The sequence below is a fragment of the Micrasema longulum genome, unplaced genomic scaffold (genome assembly GCF_059751315.1).
Source record: "Micrasema longulum isolate JH-2025_06_02 unplaced genomic scaffold, ASM5975131v1 h1tg000576l, whole genome shotgun sequence".
Classification (NCBI taxonomy): domain Eukaryota; kingdom Metazoa; phylum Arthropoda; class Insecta; order Trichoptera; family Brachycentridae; genus Micrasema; species Micrasema longulum.
The window spans coordinates 757,955-780,889 of record NW_028277772.1 but is presented as its reverse complement, the minus strand read 5'-3'; the positions used below and the strand labels follow the sequence as shown (position 1 = coordinate 780,889).

At 33.8% G+C, this 22,935-nt stretch overlaps 1 protein-coding gene across 1 annotated transcript in view; it reads right to left on the bottom strand.

The window, feature by feature from the left end:
* Positions 1 to 133: 133 nt before the first annotated feature.
* The window catches only part of LOC148280485 (metabotropic glutamate receptor 5-like), a 113,176-nt gene continuing 90,374 nt past the window's right edge, over positions 134 to 22,935 (bottom strand). The window contains exons 7-14 of the mRNA XM_088228321.1: positions 22,379 to 22,458; positions 18,347 to 18,515; positions 11,472 to 11,604; positions 10,117 to 10,296; positions 8,886 to 9,094; positions 7,240 to 7,554; positions 6,210 to 6,495; positions 134 to 5,428 (exon numbers count right to left, since the gene is read on the bottom strand). Coding sequence (XP_088084447.1) covers positions 4,881 to 5,428; positions 6,210 to 6,495; positions 7,240 to 7,554; positions 8,886 to 9,094; positions 10,117 to 10,296; positions 11,472 to 11,604; positions 18,347 to 18,515; positions 22,379 to 22,458 — 1,920 coding nt within the window. The 3' untranslated portion in view covers positions 134 to 4,880. The remainder of the gene's footprint in view (positions 5,429 to 6,209; positions 6,496 to 7,239; positions 7,555 to 8,885; positions 9,095 to 10,116; positions 10,297 to 11,471; positions 11,605 to 18,346; positions 18,516 to 22,378; positions 22,459 to 22,935) is intronic.

Genomic DNA, 22,935 nt, shown 5'->3' with positions numbered 1-22,935 from the left:
TGCAACGCAGTGATTTGAATTTTCGCGCCATCGTCAAGCTTCTTGTATGCCACACTAGACAGCGCTGCGATCGACGCCAAAAGTACTTAGATATAGTACCATAGTTTCCTGTCTAAAGATATCTGTAGTCTGTGGTTACGGCGTCATTAGGAACAAGTCAACCTTTTGTGTGCGTTGCGATTTTTACTATGGATAAAAATATCGAACAAAGAGTTTGTGTGAAATTTTGTGTTTCAAACGAAATTTCTTGTGCCAAAACGTTGGAAATGTTGAAAAAAACATTTGGTGATTCAACCATGTCGAAAACTCAAGTTTACGATTGGTATAAATCGTTCAAAGAGGGGCGAGAAGAAGTGAACGATTTGCCACGTTCAGGACGGCCTTCGACACGACGATAATGCACCAGCGCACAAAGCGATCATTGTGAACGAGTTTTTGAACAAAAATTCAACAAATATCATCGAACAACCACCGTACTCTCCAGATATGGCCCCGTGTGACTTTTTCCTGTTTCCAAAACTCAAATTACCACTTCGTGGAACCCGTTTTGAGAGCATTGAAGACATCAAAACTAATTCGCAACGAGAACTGAAGGCCATCCCGGAATATAGCTTTAAAAATTGTTTCGATGATTGGATTGTTCGTTGGAAGAAGTGTATTGCCTCAGAAGGGGCCTATTTTGAAGGGGATATAATAAATTTAGATGATTGATAAGTTGTTTGTGTTTTATTTCAAATTTCCGGGTACTTATTTGATAGTGTAGTAACAAGGAAAAGTTTTTTATTTACGCGGTCTTAAAAAATATTTTTGCCAGCACATCTGTACAGAGTAACTCCAGACCAGCCTTCCCTCCTTTCCTTTCGAACAGGTGAAATAAATATAAATATGTAAAGAAAATAAATAAAAGGTACAGTTAGATCAAATTATAATTATTATTCGCAATCAAGGTTTGTTATTTTCTTTAAAGTTAATTTTGGACAGGAAATATTTATAAAATTTCAGAAAAAGAAATGTGATTAGAGCTTTAGGTAGTTTTTACATAGGTTCCGCTAAGTTGACTGAGATTCTCGCTATATGAGGCAATCCTGTCATGTATTTACTTAGATTACAAAGAACTTGTTTTGCCACATCAAAATAAATTGTTTCAAGAAAATATATTTGAATATAAATATTGCACACTATATCGGGGGGTAGTCACAACTAGGTAACTTCAAAATCAGCATTTGTGAGTTACCCACTACAAACACATTTTTTTATCCTCCATGAAAGTTACAATTAGAAATTTCATGATTAATACAAATCATACGACAGTTTGAATGCATGACTTTTCTATTTGTAGCATTCATGGAGAAGAATAAAAAATGTGTTTTTAGTGGCCAACACACAAATGCTGAGTTTGAACCTATCTATAGATGGGGTCTACGTTCAAGGAGCACAGAAGAATGTTTCGAACTGCCCGGTTGAATTTCAATAAAAATAAGCGTCTCGGTATTCTAGAATATATATATGAATATCGACCAGCTAATCGTTATCTAAACTCAATGGGACAGTGTCACAATACACTACTGTATTCTTTCAGTGCGCCTTGAACGTATACCCTGACTACATTTGTAGTACTACCCAGTGATATTATAGTAAACAGTGTACAACAATGATGAATGCATAATTAAATAGACACGTTTTTAGTGCAAAGAAAATGGCATTTCAATTCGTGGGTAATTCCCTTCCGTGCATTTATTATCTAAAGGACTTTCATCATGATTTGATGTGGTGCTATGTAGAAATATGCCTTCGTGTGTGACGAAAAAATGCTTTAATTGTACTGCTATTGTGAAAGCCGAAACAGATGTTTGGTTTCATTCGTAAATACACAATCAAATTTATGGAATAAGTAGATAATAATACGCTTTATTTTCAAGCACATTATTACAAGCCAGCTAGTATTTCTATGGTAACGAGTTACATAGAAATAAATATAAATTAAGGAAATATGTATAATATCTCTTATATGAATGAATGGTTCTGTATCGTGATTTGTTCTCTTTTAAAAAAAATAAATTAAAGGCAACGTAATATATGATATACTATTCTAGATGTAATAAGTCTAGGAATAATGTATCTATTTATTATATGTCATTAGTTTACAATATATCAAATTGTTTGGTGATCTTAAACAAACATTTTTGAAAAATATTTGAGAAATGAAATATTTTTATAACATTTAAGAAACATTTGACGAATAAAATATCAATTTCGTTATCGGATTATTATTATTTTTTGAGCTGAAATTCAATTTTCTGAAATAAATTCAGCACTGGCGGAGATTATGTGGCACATATTTAGTAGTAAAAGTAATTTGTTTTCTTCTACAGCAATAGATTTTTTTTCTATAATGGCATTAAAAAGTTGCTAACAAAACATTTGACAAATCTAATTTTTATGGGGAAGGTTGATATTTAAAATTTTAGGAATTGTGCTAGATATTATGAAGGTACTTGATTATTAATAGTTGAGCTTTGTTTTTCATTTAAAAATCCCTATCTAGTACAACACTTTAAATAAACTATACCTGTAGATATAAAAGAATTCACTAGGTGAACAACTTTCATTTAATCAAAATGTAAGTTTTTAAAAAAAATGTAGAGTGATAGCTGTGCTAGAATAATATGTATACATTTTTCAAACAAGTTTATGAATAATGTGATATAGGTACCTACTTAAAAATATTAGAATTATAATGTCTTAGAAATGTATTTTTTGGTAAATATTCCTAATAAAACAAGTTATTTAATTTGGCAATCTTTGTAGTGTAATGGCTAAGATACTTGACCTACCCACAGATAGTTCTGGGTTTGATTCCCGGTTAAAACACAATTTTTTTTCTCGAGCTTGGATGTTCGGTGCTGCAATTCAGCATTGTAATTAGGCCTCCTGGCCTGTTGTACAAAAAAATACATTAAGCCTAGTAACAACTAGAAGTACTAATACAATTGCATTTTGACTGCGGAAAGCTATACCTATTTTAGGCAAAAGATATATAACAATAACATTTAATCGCTTTAGTTATTTTAAAAAGTTCTTAATAAATACATTTGATTACTAAAATTAAATAGAGTCCATTAAATTTTTTAATACCCTCTGCTTTGTACATAACGGAAAGCTGAAACACGTTTTTAGAAATAAGGAAATCCCAAACAATCTGAAGGCCAAAGTCTACAACTTTTGTGGTCTGCCGGTGGCAACATACGGTCTTGAAACCATGTCTACGAAATTAAGTGCACTCAGCGGTCTATGGAAATACAAATGTTGAGCGTCTCCTTAAGAGACCAAATAAGGAATGAGGAGATAAGACGCTGCACAAAGGTGATCGATGTCGCAGAAAGAGTGGGAAGACAAAAATAGCAGTGGGCGGGTCATGTAGCGAGACAAGAAGTTGATAGGTGGACCCCCAGAACACTAAATTGGAGACCCTACGAAAATAAAAGGAAAGTAGGGAGACCATAGAGGAGATGGACCGACGACATTGTCAAACTCATGGGACATGGATGGAAACAGAGTGCCTGTCGAAAAAAACATCGAAAAATTTGCAAGAGGCCTATATTCAGCACTGGAGAGAAACGGGCTGATAAGAAGAAGCAATAAGTTTTCATATAAATCATTCTAATGTGCCTAACAATACAAACAAAATTTGTATGTATCCTTGGTTCGCCGACAGGCACTAACACATTAACGTACACTTATTAAACATCCGAACACACTGTACGTGATAATGTTTTACTAAAGGTTCAACAATGTTAGTAGGTATTATTTCAACAATCATTGTTGAATTACTACCTGGTAAAAGAAGAAGTATAAAAATTAGAAAATTGTTTTCAGGCGTTGCCTAGTAAGTGATTTGGTTCAGCCGGATGAATCTCACCAACATAATAAAGGTTTCAGCTCCTTTACTTCACAAAAGTCAACAGATGGAAGAGTTGAGGAAATTTGGATGTTCAAACATGGGCAGAATGGTGAATGTTACACAGTGTGTAAAGTGGCCACTTAAACCAGCCAATGACAGGTCATAAGCCCTGTAAATGCCTGGACTTCCATATTCCCTTCTCAAAAACGTTTTCTCTCTCTCTGTTGAAATAAGTTTAAATTTAGGTATTATTTCTTTTAGATCCTTTGAATTTATTTTATAAATGAAGTACCTAGTAAGTGCATACATGATATCTTTTATTTACAACATTTAACACTTAATATTTCTAGTTTTATTAACCTTATGTCGTTTTTTCAAAATCTTAGATATTTACATCGCATTGTAATTTTACCTATTTTAATGTTCATTTTATATTACTATGTATATAATATATCCATAATATCTTTTGTACCTACAGTTAAATGTTTTTTTAAAGAAATAAACACAATTCTTATTATAGTAATAAATTCTTTCAATAATTTTAATAATTGTTATCATTTACTACACGTCTTATGGTACCTAATTTTTAAAAAATTGACTGGTGTTAGGTATGTTTATACATTACTCATATGAACTTAGTATTATGAATTAGCAAATATTTTTGGGAACACAGAAAGTAAACAACTCTCACCAATAATACAGTTAGTAGTTCTCCAAATGTTTTTGACAATATAATGACTTGGGCTACATAAAAAATACAGTAAAAAAGTTTTAACTTATTGTTACTTTCTGAAGAGACAATAAATATTATCATCGCATTTATCTCAACATTGGAAATCGAAATTAAAATTATTTGTTAGACAGAAGTATTTTGAACAATTTCTCGTATTATATTGTACATATACACATGCATGTGATTCATCACATTAGAATGACTCCAATTACAACACTGAACATCTAACCAATCAAATAATAATGATTAAAATGTGCTTTTTGATATGTTATTAATGTCTACTGTATTTTGATTTGACGGAATTGGTGACTCAGATATTGTCTTTCTAAGTCGAACTGCGTCAGTACTTTCGTTATTTGAATAAACTGCATTTTCCTTTCCGCAATACATGTGGTTGTTTATTGAATTTAATGATCCAAGAGTTATTGTTATGCTTTTGATCTGCGTCATCTCTTCATCACTCAGCGAACACTCGGATACACTTTCTTCTCTGATTCTTGCCTTGGTGTTTAGAAGTGGCGTAGAAGTTGGTTTGGGTCTCAACAACAAGGGGTTTAGTGACTTGACTGACATATTAGGACTGTTGCTTTTGCCGTTGACACAATACTTCCTATTTTGTGTTTCTAGAAGGGTCTTGGGATTAAGTTCAGACCACTGAGATGCCTCGTTTGGAGGACAGCCTTGTACAGAAACATTGACCTTCTGATTTTGAAGAAGGTATTGTAACAAATCATTACCAGTTTGGCATGATAAAGTGCGGTGTTCTGGTTTGGGCTTCATCACTACAGTTTCATCTGGAATAATAATTGGTTGGTTTGAAGCAACTTGGAATTGTAATATTAGGTCAATATTAACACTTGTATGGCTATGATGTCACATAAGTCTACAAAGAATACAAGATTTTGTATATTTCTCTTATTAAAAAAAAAATGATGTTATATTCTGTTAAGACAGGCCTAAATTATATGATTAATTTTACAAATTATGGATGTAGGTTTTGCAATGCAGATGAGGAAACACCTATACACATTCTATGTGAATGTGACGCTTTACATGAAGCCGCATCCTCGGGGGAGCACTGGTTAAATCTGAGAATGTTGAAGAGCTCACCCCCTAAATAATAGCCTGATACTTTACGGATCTGGGCTTAGAAGAGGAGATTTAGCAAAATGAGAACTCTCGCCTTCCACATAGTAGCCAGGCTCTTTAAAGACCTGGGCTTGGAGGGCGAGAACTATTCACGGGGATACAGTAGATCTTCACAGGTCGCAGTGATGTCAGAAGCTTGTATGGCTCTGACACACATCTTTAAGAATAGGAATAAAACAAATTCTGGAAAATAGATTAATAAAGCGTATATATGCAGGTGTTAAATGTTTGTTTTTGAATACCATTATTTAAAAATATCTCATCTATTTCTAGAGATTTTTAATTTTAGTCTTTTAAGAGTTGAGGAACATTTTTATTTTATTAATATATCTCACAAATAACCCATAGTTACTAGGCAAATATTCTGACTATGCATGTGATTGCATTATGATTGTATCGAGATTGAAATTCCAATTTTTTTCTTACTTTTTCTATTTCCTTCTTCATCATGCCAATTGACGCTGTGCCTAACTCGGCCTTCCTTGAGGTCCCTGGCTCCTGCGCTAGTGCTAGCAATACTGCCCACACTACTCTTCTCAGCCAGGGCAGTAGCAACCCGAGCTCCAATATGGCACCGTATGGACTTAGAAGTGGTGAAGAGAGCGCGGTTATTCTTCTCGGGTCGAAACACAATGATGTACAGCTTTGGCATGAAGAGGAATATAAGAGTCACCATGGCACTCAGTGTTACACACATACACATTGTTATTACCTGAAATTACAATAATTTACATTATTTATTTTTTTTTCTCGAATGTAAATTTTCTCTAATAATACACAAACAATACGGGATTGTTTAGAAGTGTTTAGAAATATGAGTATTATACAAAGTTGGAACGTTTTGTCAATTTTAAAATTATAGATGATGAATTATCATTATTAAAATAAACATCTAACCCCAGATGTATTTCTTTACCAACTAAAGACCGCTGCAGACAGGGACGGAAGTTAAAATGGAAGCCATTATTGTCCTTGTATGTAAGCCTACTGTCTGGCCATTTCACTGGCTACCACATCTAGCCGCCAGTACTGGCTGCTACTTCTGTCCCCGTGTGGTGTGCAGATGGTTTAAGTTTTGAACTATTGACAGTCTCCTTGAGGAAGTATATACTTCAAATGGATATGTACCTCGGAGCTCTGATTTGTTAGTTTGCACCACTACTATGATTTCTTTGCAGTGATGAAACTAATCACTTGTTATTCGAAATTTGTGGATGTATCTTTTTTTTTAATATAAATTACAATAAACTGACAAACCATATTATTTTTGTCGTTATTATAAATATTTTTAAAAATAATTAGCTGAAAGATGTGCTTTAAAATATTTTAATAATGAGAATTTTCAGAAAAAAGTAAATTACTATGATAAAATACGTCATGTTTAATCAAATAATAATTCTACTTCCAAATCTAATTTTGTAATGGTGGATGCATAGAATTAAGGGTGGATGTCTACCTTAGATTCGCTGCCAAAATAAATTGGAACGAATGCGACCCAAATAACACATGTTGTGTACATAGCAAATCCAATAAACTTGGCTTCGTTAAAGTTCTCTGGAACATTCCGGGTCTTGACGGCATAGAGAGTACACAGCGCAATCAGGAGAAAGTCGAAGGCCAGTGGAGCCAATACACCGCGTGCGCTTGTGTTACATGTTAGGACGGAGCGGTCCCGTGTTGGGTAGAAATGAGTGGCTCGAGGTGGCTCAAATATAAGCATAGCCACGGATATAGCAACCTCGGTCCCTATCAACAGGCAGCTGATGATTACCTGTAATTAAAATTATCACGTTCACAAAAGCAAGCATTTAATATATTACAAGAGTGCAATGCCTGTTCTAGAAATATTGTCACTTTTGTATCAATTTGTGATAATTAAACAATAGTAAATATAAAATACCCCTAATCCATGTTTACACTTTTCTTGTTGTATTCTAAATAGAAACCTGCTCTAAAAATATTGGGATTAGGTCAAATTGGTTTGACCTAAAGAAACGGATGGTAGAATTGTAAAACAGATGTGTATTTTTAAAAGAGCAAATGGTAATGGTAATACAGGATGAGGAGAACTTTGAAAACTTTGTAAAAAAAGTTTTAAAAAAGGAAACTTTGGCTTGAACAGTTACATCGAATCCTTAACTCTGGTCATGGCAAAGCCATATATATTCCAAGTAAATTTTAACAAAAAGCGGACTGTAGCAAAAAAACTAATTTCACACAGTTTTGTAAACGGTTAGAAATATTTGAAGAAAGGAAAGACACACGGAAATGGACCTACTTTTGCGTGAAGATGTTTTTGAATTTAGGGCACTGGAAGATAAAAGTTCACTGTGAATTATTATGATAACTTTTACAACGATGCGCGAGAAATCCAAAAAAAACTATGCAATGTTTTATGCATAGAATTAAGAATAGTCATTGTTTTATGTCATATCAAAATTTTGTTTATAATGTTCCAAATCTAAATATTTTAATTTTGTATCTTCTATCTTGATGTTAGGTAGGTACCATAAGGATGGGTCAAAGGAAGGATAGGAATGAAAGGTAATCGGCCAGGAATAATATTGATAAATGCTGTTTTATAGTGAAACATGAATATAAAGTGAAAGAAGCCAAAATTGTTTACAAATATAGATGTGTGTAGGTATTTAGCTATCCATAAATGGTAAAAGTGCGTGATGGTACTAATTGTGTTAGACTATCTATTTTCTTAAACGAGGAAGTTCAGTGCTACGGGAAATTGGATATAAAAATAGTTTTTTGCAAGCTGTAAAAATTAGAGCATTTTATGGTAGGGCAAAGTTTCTCTAAAATGTATGAAAAAATTAACAAAAAAGAACTACTTTAAATGAGATCACAACTTCTTCTGAATCAACTGATGATAGAGTGTTGTGATAGATTTCTGGTATCCGTATCCGGAAAGCCAACCGACCAATCAAGACAACTCACTTAAGTGAAGTCACGCGCGAAAAATAGTAGCAAAAATGATTTTTTTGGCTTAGTTTGATACCTAGTCTATTAAAAAACCTCATTACCATCGGAAATATCATTACTTTGAATAAGTTTTGTGTCTAGCTCTAAATCAGAGGATAAAATAATTACTTGAGCTGTGCCAGACATGAAGCGCGGCTTCCTTGTGGGAAATCTCTTCTTGGAGCCAGCCAGGATACGCGCGATCCTGTTAGTCTTGGTGAGCAGCGAGGCGTAGATCATGGCAAAGCTGATGCCGGGCATCGTCCTGCTGAGGGCGCAGCTCAGCTCGTCCGGACGAGCCAGGATTGGAAAGGTGGCGGCGTGACTGAGTGCCATGCCTGCCAGAAATTATGAAATTAGCATTAGCATTGTCCGGTCCTCGAGGGATTTATTAAGAATGACGAATGCTTCAACAGAGATGAAGATTAGGCTTAAGTAAGTAGGTACACATTTCGTTCTTAAAGAGGTTATCCATTTCTTATATTTTTCTGTACTAGTAAAATAATGTATCCTTATGACATAGGTAGTAGCAATTTATTGGTAAACAGTTAGGAAATTGTCATATCTACTTAGAATTTAAGTTGCCTACTGACATCCTTAACAAATAATCGAATATACTCGAGACATAGGTACTCTTCAAATATCGCGAGTCGCTACCAGATATGCTGGCTTTTGATGATGGCAATTTTTTTTGTGGTAAACTTACAAAATCCAATGACGTTCATTTCGAAAATCAATTAATAAAATAATTTAGCAAATAGCAATATAATAATTACGTTAATCGTTGACAAATATAGAAGAACTCCGTTTATCCTAATTCCAGTCATCCGGATTGCCAAATATATAGATCGTTATCAGGAAATAAAAAATAAAGGAGATATTATGATACCAAATTATTGCTCGTAAATGAGTTTCTCCGTCAAAGCAATTAACTTTGTAGGACATATTTAAGTAAGTAAGCTTTAAATGTGATTCCAATTTGCTGTATTATTTCAAAAGCAATCAAAAAGTGATCTTACAGTAAATTTTGCGTTTCTTTCAAAACATTGCCTTGTGGTTAATTTGTAACGCCTGGCACGTATTAATTCGGATAGTTGGAGTTTTACTGTATGTAGAGTATCGTATGGAAGAAATATTAGCTTTTCAGGACATCTTGTTAGTTAAGACATCTTGTTATTAGACATACCTAATTTTCTATCACGATAAACGGGAATTTTACTTAACGCATATAAGTAATCATATCTTTAAATTATTACATGGGTAAATTTGCAAGTCATCAATCACCTCTCCTGAAAAGTGAACGTTTTCAACATACGATAGTTTACGAAGCTGCCATCATAATAAGTTAATAATCAGGTACCTGCTAGTAGGACGTAGCTCAGCTCGCGCGTGGAGGACTTGACGACGGGCGTGTTGTGGTGACGCGCGAACACCCCGGCCGTGGCGGCCGTTACCAGCAGCCCGAGACACGAGAAGCTCATGGCCACGATGGCCTGGTTGTCCGACCACTGCACGCGCTCCTCGGGGACCTCGAGGCATTCTGACAAAACACCAGATATACTATTTAGACCACTTTACAATATGTAACACTATGTGTAAAGTCTTTACACATAGTGTTACATTTACAACTACTCTATTTAGGCCACTTTGCCCATAGTGAACATTTACAGCTACTCTATATAGGCCACTTTACACATAGTGTAACATTTACAGCTACTCTATTCAAGCCACTTTACACATAGTGTAACATTTACAGTTACTCTATTAAGGCCACTTTAGACATATTGTAACATTTGTAGCCTCTCTATTTAGGCCACTTTACACATTTTCTGTCCGGCAATTACACGCGCGAGAATGTTTTTTAACATTACCTTATTGATGAAGTAATTGGGCATTCGATTTGAAAAATAAATAAATATAAGACAATCATAATATCAGTGTCTTCTTTATTGCTATCTTAACAGAGAGCATAATAGAGTGTCACGGTGAACGGTGTCAAAGGTTTTAGAAAAGTCAATTAAAAATGGGTTAATTTTTATTTTTTGCATGCGACTACACTTTGCTTTCATATGTGGCTGTACTAATGATATTTCTCTCTCTCTTCTCCATTATATGTCCAATGACGTAAGATAAACAATTTTATGATTGACATTTCATTGTTCGACAATATAAACCTGTTTAAAAAACGGAAAAAAAACTAATACCTATGGTTTGGTCAATCCAACCTTATTTAGTGTTTTGGGTAATGCTTAAGGTCACAGTAATGTTCTTAATGAAAATTATCATGTTTGGTTTCACGTGTTCGTATTTATTCTACGTAATCTGAAAGCTGACGTATAACCATCAGTGTGGTCGTAGGTATATGTAGCAAAGTGTAGTGTGGTAAATCTTTGAATTTATTTTTCTCTACCCCCGCGCGAAAATCCAGAATAGCACTCCAGGCCATTTAGGTTAGTTAAAAAAAATGGCTTAGTTCAATAGTCTGTTAGCAAATAAAATAATTAAAATATACCAATGAATTTCCTGATTCCCAATAGATTATTTTTCAGAATAAAGTTTTTGACATATAAAACTGATTTAGATCATTACTGGATTGATCAGCAAGCCCCTTGACCCGGGTGTGCGGAGACTTTCATCATGAATTATTTTACAATAATGAATGAAACAAAAAAATAAGTCTGAAAATATTAAAACGATGGCGGTGAAGCTTCTTACCCGTTTTGTTTTGATTTGGGTACCACCCTTCTCTACACTCCATACATGTTGTCTCGTCAAACAGTATTTCGTGCTTGTCACACGGCACACAGGCCCAACAGCATCTTTTCTCCTGGCCTCCAGTTTGAAAATTCTGTAAAATAAATATTCTTCAACACGTCAAAACGATATAAAAGGAAAGTTTGTACATACACCGAGAACTGTGAGTGATCCGAGAGTTGAGTACATACATCAAGAAAATGTTAGTGATCAGAGAGTTAAAAAACCTACATTATTCCATAAAGTATTAGTGATCAGAAAGTTGAAAACCTACATAAATCAAGAAAATATTTATAAACAGAAGAAAATATGGTCTAAACTTTACAGGATTCCCACAAAAACTGTTTGTTATGAAATTCTAATTGAAATATTTATTTCTAACTTGAATAAAAAAGTAGCGTATAGTGTATTCTTTTAATAAAAATCTTTATTTTTCGATAAAACATTGGTTTCTTAACGAAATGGAGTGAATTTGTGACAAAAAATGACGGATTATTTTGCTATCAGAGAGTTGCTGGATACGTTAAGAAAATGTTAGTGATCAGAGAGATATAACAATAAATGTTTGTGATCAGAGAGTTGCAAACCTACTTACATCGAGAAAATGTTAGTGATCTGAAAGTTGCGTACATTATTTACCTACATTAATCAAGAAAACATTAGTAATCTAAGTTAACATTTTATTTATTATTTTTTTATTTTTTTATTTATTTATTTTTTTTTTTGCACCACAACAGGCCAGGAGGCTTAATTACAGTGGTGAATTACATCACAGAGCACCCAGGCTTGAGAAAAATCACATAAAAAAATTTGTGTTCTCACCGGGAATCGAACCCGGAACCTTCCGTGCGTAAATCAAGCGTCTTGACCACTACACCACGGAGGCCACCGTGATCAGAGCGATCAGAGATTAGCGCCAGCATTCTCGAGGTAAGTATAAGTTTTTATTCTTGATTGGGCTCTTGTAAAACTATTTTTTAAATGTGCCGCAGCCCTTTCGTGAATGTTATGAATGTATCAAAGTGGAAAAATATTTTTCTGCCAAATTTTTCCAAGAATAATTCACATTTGTCTTTGCTTTCCCCCCGTGGAAACAGCAAACAATTTATCGCTCTACAGTGCAATAATGGTCAATTTGCACGTGTGTTTTTTTGCTATTTGGTGGCTTTTTTCCAGCCATAACCACAAAAATCCGGATTCCGTGCTTTACAAATTTTACATGCATTCTCCCTCCTAACTCCTCGCCGTACCACCTCGCTAACGCGTAGCGAGAATTAAGATCAGTGCTGTTCAACATGTTACAGTAACAGAAGCGCGATGTTATATGAAATCATCTCGCAACAGCATTTTATGATAAAATGTACTAATTTTGCCCATAACTTGACTAATTATGAAAGAGTTTTATAAACACTATCATAAAAATAATATTTTTTTTAAAATACGTAATTAAAGCATTTTAGCCGGGGTATTCCTGGTACCCTTAGGAACTCGCAGACTTTTTTCACGTTCAGGCTCGGAAAGGTTTAATACATGTATATACATGATCATATTCTAGCACAATTATTGAAAATGATTTCAATAAATGGAAATATTTAAGTTAAATACTGTATATAGATATGTTTGAATAATTTATATAGTGCCATTTTTGTAAAAATCACCTCAAGGCTTTTGTGTATGTATGTATGTGTATGCGCATAGGTATATGTATGTGTGTATATTTGTGGGGTTCATAGTGCATGATCGTTGACCCACGCGTGCTAAACAAAATCATGACTCTAAGAAGCAAGTCAGCGTTTTCTATTGAATTAAATTCATCACATTCTGCGAAACACGAGAGCAATGTCTTGCAGTACATTAACATTGTCTTTACCATGGAGATACGAAGAACAAAGGAACGTGGCTTGTAAAAAAAAACATGGTGCAGTCAACGCCCAGTTAAGTCCAGTAAAAGTCAGTCAGTCAGCATCGGTCACTCAGCTCCAGCATGTAGTTTAAGTGCAGTCTCTTCAACTCCCCATCGTCGTAACACTCGCACTACACAACCAAGTGCTGTATTCGCCATGTAATAAATACGCATTAAACAGCAACCTCGTGTCTTCTGTTAATCTCTAACTGGGGTAGGAGCTCCAACCCTCAACCATAAAATCCTACATATATATAGGTATATGAAAATGTGTGTACTAGTAAGTTAATATTTTATTTACCTGTTCTTTCTTTAAAATAAATGAACTTTCAAATTATTATTATGTATTAAAATGTAATTGCCTAGCTTGGAACGGGGTTTGTACCCTTGTTAGCTGGGCAAAGTTTTTAACAAAAAAATAAATATGATAAAATGTATAAATAAATAAAAGTTTAAAAAAATATCCTAAAAATCTCGTTCTTGATGTGGTGGAACCCCATAATACTCACACATTTAATTGACGGCCGGAAAACACTGCAATTGATCTTAAATACCATACGGAGTACTGTATAATCGGATGGGGTGGTGCGAGTGACACAGTTTTTAATGGTGTATTTGTTGTACAAAAATCCATAATGAAAATAATACTCAGAGTCCCGATGCAGACATCTACTGAATAAATATTCCACAAATCACAACTTATGACACCAAAGCAATTATATGCTAAAACAATACTCACTTACAGATTAGAACTACTCTTACTCAAATAAAATACGTAACCTCTACAATACATCACATACAAATGATATAATCACTAGATTCTTAACACAAAGACAACTTAAACAAATACAAACTAATATCACTTTCGGACAAAGGGATTTTGAGTATTATTCAATTGAAATTGAAATCTATAACCTACTTCCACTATCTATCAAAACAATTAGTAACGAGAAAATGTTCAAAAAGGCTATAAAAAATGGATAGTGGAGCTAGGTAGAAGTAAAATAGATTGTCTCATTAGCCCAAAACAATATTGAGTCAACTGCTCCACAAGTGTATAGCTTGTGCTAGGTTTTTGTTCTTTCATTATGCGTTTTGTAATTTTGAATTTCCACTACTTCGAGCACGACAAAAGAAAGTTCAAAAAGACTGCTACAAATGTTATATCAATACTATTGAACTTGAAATACCACAAAATCCTAAAAAACTATGGTCTTACATTAAACATCAGAATAAAGGATCAAATACTCCACAAACCATATGCTTTGAAAATGAAGTTGTGTCTGGGGGAGAAAACGTATGCAATCTCTTCCTGAAATACTTTAATTCTATATATTCATCACCTACCACAGCTTCAATTACATTCACAGAAGAAGTAAATACCACAGATCAATGGGCTTCTGATAATATAGGTTCTATAATTTTAAACAAGGTAGAAGTTTTTAAATATTTAATTAAGCTCGATGTAAACAAAAGTGCAGGCAGCGATGGGATTCCACCTTTATTCGTTGTACGCTGTGCGCAATCTCTAGTGACTCCGTTGACTTTACTTTTTAACAGATCACTTAAAGAAGGAATTTTTCCTCAAAACTTTAAGAAAGCACTTGTCATTCCAATACACAAGTCGGGAGCAAAAAATTTAGCCAAAAACTATCGCCCAATCTCAATTTTGTCGGTATTTAGTAAACTTTTTGAAAAAATAATATACGATCGCATATATCCCCTTACTTTGAAATATATTCCAAATCAACAGCACGGTTTCCTAAAACAACGGTCAGTTTTATCAAATCTTACAATTTTCACAGATTTTGCTATGCAAAACTTGCGTAGTAACAATCAGACAGATGTAATATACACCGACTATTCCAAAGCATTTGACAGGGTAAATCATCAAATTTTAATTAATAAATTACGGTGCATGGGTATCCACGGGGATTTACTCAAATGGTTTACATCATACCTAGAAAAAAGGTTAGAAAGTGTAACTATTGAAGGCTATAATTCACACTTTGTAACTATACCTTCTGGTGTACCACGGGGTTCTCACCTGGGCCCTCTACTATTTAACGCATATACTTATGACATAAACAAATGCTTTAAATATTGTAAATTCATATCCTTTGCTGATGACATGAAAATTTACGCCTGCATCAAATCTCACACTGACTGTGCAAAAATGCAAGAAGATCTCGACAGACTTTTTCAGTATTGTAATCAAAATTTACGGGAATTAAATATTAGTAAATGTCATTCATTTTGTATTTCGCGCAAACAAACAACAATCAGCTTTCATTACTCTTTTAATAATACCCCGATCTCTATAACAGATAGTCAAATTCGCGACTTAGGTGTTATTATTGATACGAAACTAATGTTTAATATTCATATTGAATCAGTCCTAAAAAATATATAAAATGGTCGGGCTTATTATGCGAGTATCAAAACCTTTTAAACATGCAGAGACATATGAAAAACTCTACAAAACATTTGGTCGTCCCCAGGTAGAATACTGTACTCCAATTTGGTCACCTTACTATAATGTAAGTATTAATAGACTAGAAAGGGTCCAAAAATTTTTTTTAAGCAGGTCGACTACCGGTTAAACATTAACTTTTCTAATCATGCTGAAAGTATGCAGTACCATGGAATAAACTCTCTTAAAAATTAAAGAATAATGTTGGACCAGTTATTTTTATTCAAATTAATAAATAATAAAATTGATTCTCCAAACCCACTAGAAAGACTTCCATTCCGTGTGACATCTAGACCGACAAGACAAAATCTTTTGTTTTACACTGAAAACGCGTCAACAAACTATTTTAAACAATCTACAATGCCTAGAATATACGACCAATATAACAATATATTTACCGAGGCTGATATTTTTTGTGACAATGTATGTAAATTTAGGTCAAAAATTATAGAAATTTTGAGAGAAGCAGACATTTAACTTTATTATTATTGTATAAATATTTTTTCATTTCGTTTCTTTTTCATTTATTATATTGAACATAATTTAAATTGTTGTATTAAGTGTAAACAATTTTTTTGGTGTGTGCATAAGTTTCTTACACTTATATACAAAGAAATTGGCAATATATGTGTACATACTGTTTGTTTACCTAATAAAATAAATAAGTAATATAAATAATATAGATGTACATACATTAATTATAAACATAAATACGTAGTGTATAAAACTGTCTGAACATTTTATTAATTATCTCTGTTTATTAAGTTAGTCTTCTTTGTTTATTTTCAAATGTAAAAATATTTAAAAAGTTAGTATATTGTTCAGTGTCCTCAGCGCAGAGTGAGGTCACGTTATTTTATTATTAATTATAGTTTGTAAGAGAAAATAATAATTAATAAATCAAAAGAAATAGGTTAATACATAAGAATAAGTATTATTGCAAGGATTAGACCTATGGATAAAAGTCACACCTCATTTTCCGTTTTATCTTCTCTAATTCAATATTTTATCTCTGGGCGGATTGCGGGCATGAGAGACGTGCACTGTCGGATTATGGACCCTTATTTGACCTTTCACGAGAAGCTTCACTTTGTTGAGGGTAACGAAGGAAAGGAAGATTGATCACACATGAGGTTTATGTATTTCCAAAACGTACCCCGGCGCCAGCTGATTACATTATATTGATACCCAAAGCGATTACCACTGTAACACGGGAAGGATTGGTAACGCTTCACCGTAGGGATTATCGTATCCCTAAAATTTAACGTTTTGAAATTATTTTTTTTCATTTGATGTAAAAAATACTCAAGAACCCTTACGGATTTCTTTTTTTTACATTCGATTTCCGCACCAAATGGTGCATAGGGCACTGCATTGGTACCTCAATTGCATGAAGGTAAAATGATAAGTCTTACGCTTCAGGTACTGGTCCAGGGACTATGAAATATTCTAGTGTAAAAACACCCTTTTGAATAAATATTTCATACCAATCATGTCGGGAATCGAACCCAAGACCTCTTCAATGGTAGGCAAACACGCCGAGCATTACACTACGAGGACGACTATTAAAAGAAGTATTAAAATTTACAATTTGTTAATTACATGTAATTTTTTTTTTACCTATTAGATGCTATTTTGCTTCGAGGGCAAAAATGGAATTTTCCTTGTTTTTTATATCCTCTACTCTAATGCCCGCTTCTGTTTTCTGTCATTCTCAATTCCGTGTCTGTAAGTTCGCACATCATTCGTTTTTAACTTTATTTGAGCGACTCTAATTGATAAAGTTCTAACAAATGTTTTTTTTTGTGTATTTTTGGACCACAACAGGCCATGGGGTTTAATAACAGTGGTGAATTACAGAACAGAATACCCGCCTTGAGAAAAATCACAAATTATTTGGCGACCTCACGCGGGAAACAAACCCGGAATCATCCGACCTCTTAGCCAAGGAGGCCGCTTTATAACTTCATGAAATGTTTCATGGATTTTTGAATCGGCGCACGTAAGACCGAATCGTGAATTACTACGACAAAAATAGGTTGAGGTGTTGCCTTCAAACTAATCACAAATACCCTTAAAACTTTTGTAATAAACCGGCGCACAACGCACTATAAGAGTATTTTACACAATCATCAAATTTTTAAAATAATTTATATTTATTGTATAAAAATGAATTCTGTTTCAATTAAACTGTTTCGCAAAAAAAGCAGAAAAACATTTTAATAAAAAACCGGAATGATACATTTTTTTATTTACGAAATAAAATTGAATTATTTCTATGTAAAAATCGTGTTGATTTTACAAAAATTCTAAATTTAATTCTGGTTAATTCCCCCTAATATAATAATTTTATTTATCTTATCCATCATTTCTAAATGAATATATAAACGATTTTTTTCCACTAATATATTGAATTGAAACGGGAATTCTTTTTATCGAGAATATAACAGTTTTTTATACCTTGTAAAAGCCCGGAGCACAAGGTCTGGAGCACACAGAGGCCGGCGGCTCAGCGGCGAGCCCATACTGCAGTGGAGCTGTGAAGCTGAGGTTCCCATCCCGCCAGTCTCCCACGTGGACGTATTGGTAGGTGCCGTTAGCGTGGCGCTGGTAGTTTATTATCTCGTACCTGATGATGAGTAGCGAAGAGAATCATGTTTTTAAAAATATCACTGTTTTTCATTTTTAAAGTCTACGGGTATAAATAATTATTATACACAATTCCCTGATCTTGTGCAACAAATCCTGTCCTGACTCTGATCAGCCTCTCTATTATAATGGACAAAGGATCGAGAAAGTTGAAAGCTTTAAATACTTTAACACGGTACACAAATCGCAGCGTATCTTGATCATTTTTGTAACATGATGGTAAGATGATCAGTCTTACGCTTCAGGTACCAGTCCAGGGACTATGAAATATTCCACTGTGAAAACACCCTTTTAAATAAGTATTACATATCAAACATGTCGGGAATCGAACCCCGAGACCCCTTGCATGGCAGGAAAACGCGCTGACCATTACACCACGAGGCCGACAGATATTTTGTTATCCCAGGCTGAAATTATATGATTATTTTAACGAATTCTGGATAAGAGATTATTAAACAGCATATACCCTTTTAATACCCCTTCACCGCTATTATTCTCTTGCCCCCTCTTTCACGGTAGTAGCTGCTCGATTGTGGAATAGTCTACTCACTAATGTTAGAGACGCCCCTTCACTTTACATTTTAATCAAGATTGAAATGTCCTTATCTAAATGTTTTAGTTGTTCTTTTCTCCTTCTTCTTTCCTTCCCATCCTTTCCCTTTGTCGCTTCTTAGCATAGTGTAAATTTTTAGTTAATTTTTGTTTTAATTTTTTGTATAAAATTATAAGAATCTGTATAATTACGTAGAATATGTCCGAGTACTTGTAATTTTCTCAAACTGAACGGTTTGGGTAGGTAGGAAGAAATTGCATCAAGGCAATATGCCTGCCGGCAAGGCAATATGTATATGAAGTCTTAAATAAATAAATAAATACCTATATGTGTTAAATTTTTGGTTTTTAATTTTTTTATTTGAAAACATGTCATCTTTTGCTTAATGTAACACGGCGTCACAGCAACGTCTCCAAAAGGATTTTTCAGCTCAGCCTTTTAAGAGTTGACTCCGTTTCACAATACACTTACGAGTTACAAGATCCATGTACGTTTTATTGTATTACACACTCGTATCTTGTCATAGGTAGGTCTGACTTAAAAAGAGATACCAATTATTTAGTTGTAATGAAAAACTACGATGTATTTAAGAGTAAGAGACGCTAATGGCAACATCAGGATAATTACACTAATTAACTGCGCTCACTGCTTCGTTAGAGGAGTCCTCGACGACCTCGACACAATAATAATACATATTATATAAGTAACTTCACTGAACACAAATGTAAATGAATCGGTAAATACGCTCTTTAAAATATGCAAGTAATTAGATCAAACTACCCAGCATTTTATATTTATTTCGAAGCTCGTATTATCTGGGAAAGTCAACAGAGTTATTTTCAACAAATTACAACATAGACGGAGAACATTTTAGAGAAGGAAATACGGAAGTCTAGGTTCCTTCTCTTAAACCTTCTTCATCTCTTTGAAGATGTTTTTTATTGTTTTTTGATGTTTTTTTTCTTTGAAGATGTTTTTTAAATTGATTTAAATTTATTGTCTTATATTTCACTTAAAGATTCTTCTCATCGTTTCTTTGAATTCCTTAAAATATGTATGTGTATATTTATGTTTTTCCTTTTTTTTAAAAAAATGTTATTAATATTTTATTTTATTTTTACATCTGAGCATGTTTTTCATTCTTTATTTCAATTCTTAACTTTTAATTACTCTTACAAATTTTCTTCATTTTTAATATTATTTCCATATGTAAATACTCACTACAAACTACAAACTTTAAAATATATATTTTTTACTTAAATTTTCATTTTTAAACAACTTTCATTTTTGTTTTTTTTTCTTTCATAATTAACCTTACATATAATTGCTTTATAATATGGAAACTTCACTGGTCCATTAGAGTTAAGTTTAACTGTGTAAAATATAAAACTTTGTAACTGTACTGTATGTTTCCTAAATAAAAGAAAAATAAAAAAATCTCTGTTGTAATTTGTTAATCTTAATTACTCCCAAGGACAAAGCCAGTATTTTGTTTACAAACATTTGGACAAACTCCGAATATTGTAATAAAACCAACTGGTCCAAGAAGAAGTTGGAAAAAAATTAAAAAGTTAAAAATTGTTTTCAGGCGTTGTCTAGTATGTGGAATAATTAGATCGGATGAATCTCTTCACAACTTTAAAGGTTTCAGCTCTTTAATTTCACTACAATTATTAGATGGAAGAATTTAAGAAATATGGATGTTCAAACATACGCAAAATGGTGAATGTTATACAGTGTGAAAAGTGGCCACTTAAACTAGCCAATGACAGGTCATAAGCCTTCCTAAAATTTCATATTACCTTGTCTAAAATGTTCTCCATACATGTAATAATTTGTTAATCTTAATGACTCTCTTGGGGGTAGAATCCAGTCTTTTGTCTAGAAACATTTGGATAAACTTAAAATATTGTAATAGTTATTTTGAATGCCCATAAAGTAAAATTGAATTTTCTGCGAGAAAAATATAATATTTTTGATTTCTTTTTCATCCGCTCCTAAGTGGAGCATGTGGACATCACCAGACGCCTCCAGGAGACCCTGTCACTAGCCAGCACTCGCCTACTCCTACGACAATCTCATGTCCCATAGTTCCACTAAATAAAGCCGAAAGATTCTCATCGACGGTCCTCTTGGGCTCGTAATTCAACAGAGTTATCTTCAATTGTCTATAAAGTAAAATTCAATTTTCCGTATGAAAAATAGAATATGCACATCAATTTATTTTTATAACGTGTTTATTTATAGGCGATTGACAAAGGTGTTTAAATATTTTATGCAAATATTCACTTTTTCGTACAGAAAATTCTTTTTTTTTGTGCATAGAGTTGAATATAACTGTCCGAACTTCACATTGTAATCGGGGCCCAGGGCTGGTATGCCAAACGCTCCCGCGGCCGTATTATCTCGCGCATTTACATACAAAATACACTAGAAAAACTGTTTTTGTGCCGCGAAAGCGGTTCAGAATAGTACCCCAGGACGGCGAGAGCCCGAGGTGTGAAGAAGAGAAAACTTCCGTTAAGGCTCTCAAAAGGATTCACAGCACATGTCCAAGCCAGGACTTGTTTACTGATTTTTTGACAGTTATAGGAGGCTGCTGCGTCCGTTCTTGAACTTCAATGTTGGTAATGAAATCGAACCATCCATACCAAATATTCTCCTTAAGCACTTACTTTCAAAACTCTGAAGGTGCTTTTTGTTTTTAGACATGTTTAATATTTTTTAATCATTGGTGCATTCCGATTAATTTTTTTTTGTACAAATATACACATTTTCGTAAAGAATAATAAATTTTAATTTATAGACAATGAAGAAATTCAGCCCTATGGGAAATTGGATATAAAAAATGTTTTCTTACGCACGGTAAAAATTCGACCATCAAATTGTACTGCAAAGTTTCTTGAAAATGTCTGAAAAAAAATCATATTTTAACTAAAACGAACTACTTTGAACGACGTCACTAGCTCATACGAATCAATTAATGATAAGAGAGTTGTGAAAGATTTCCAGTTAACGATACGCCAACGGACCGATCGGCAGAACTGAGACATCACACGCGGAGTAATTTCAGAAATACGAAACTTTAAGAAATCATAGCGCTGATAATACGATACATGTTTTTTTTGGCTTAGTTTAATAGTATATTATCAAATAAAAAAATAAAGAAAAAACACTGTTCTAACTCTGTTAACATCCAATTGTAACCGGGGCTCAGGAAGGGTAGTCGAGGCACCGAGAGAGTACAGGTACAGAGGAACACAGAGAAACACTACGCAATACCCACCGACCTGCCGGGAGGGTCGCCGTGCTTGTCAAACTCCACCAGCTCTCCGTCGGCGGCCATGAACGACACATTCATCAGGTAACTCTGAAATTGAATTCAATTGTACAAAGCTTAGAGTAATAACGCCATAGGTCCTTTTCACACATGCCACGCCAATACACCCTGCCTGGTAATTTTACCGGGTTAACCCTACAAAAGGTGACACATTTTGTATGCGTTTGTAGGATGTACGCGGTAAGGTTATCGGGTCGGGTGGATTCGCGTAGCATGTGTGAAAAGGGCCATAGAGTCGCCTATACGGACAAAAATCATTCTAGGACTATCAATCACGAAGTTAGCTATAGTTTACAGCAAAGCAATGGGTCGTATGTACCTGAGTCGAGAATCAAAAGCACAGCGATGAAACCTGTAGTAAAACAAAAAAAAATTGCAACGCTTTTGTTCTATGCAAAAGAATGAAATTGCGTCTCTACAGCTGATCGCATTATTACTCTGAGGTACAAAGATAACTTTTTTCTCGCTGTATAGTCACATTATTTGATCAACTGTAAAGAATGATAT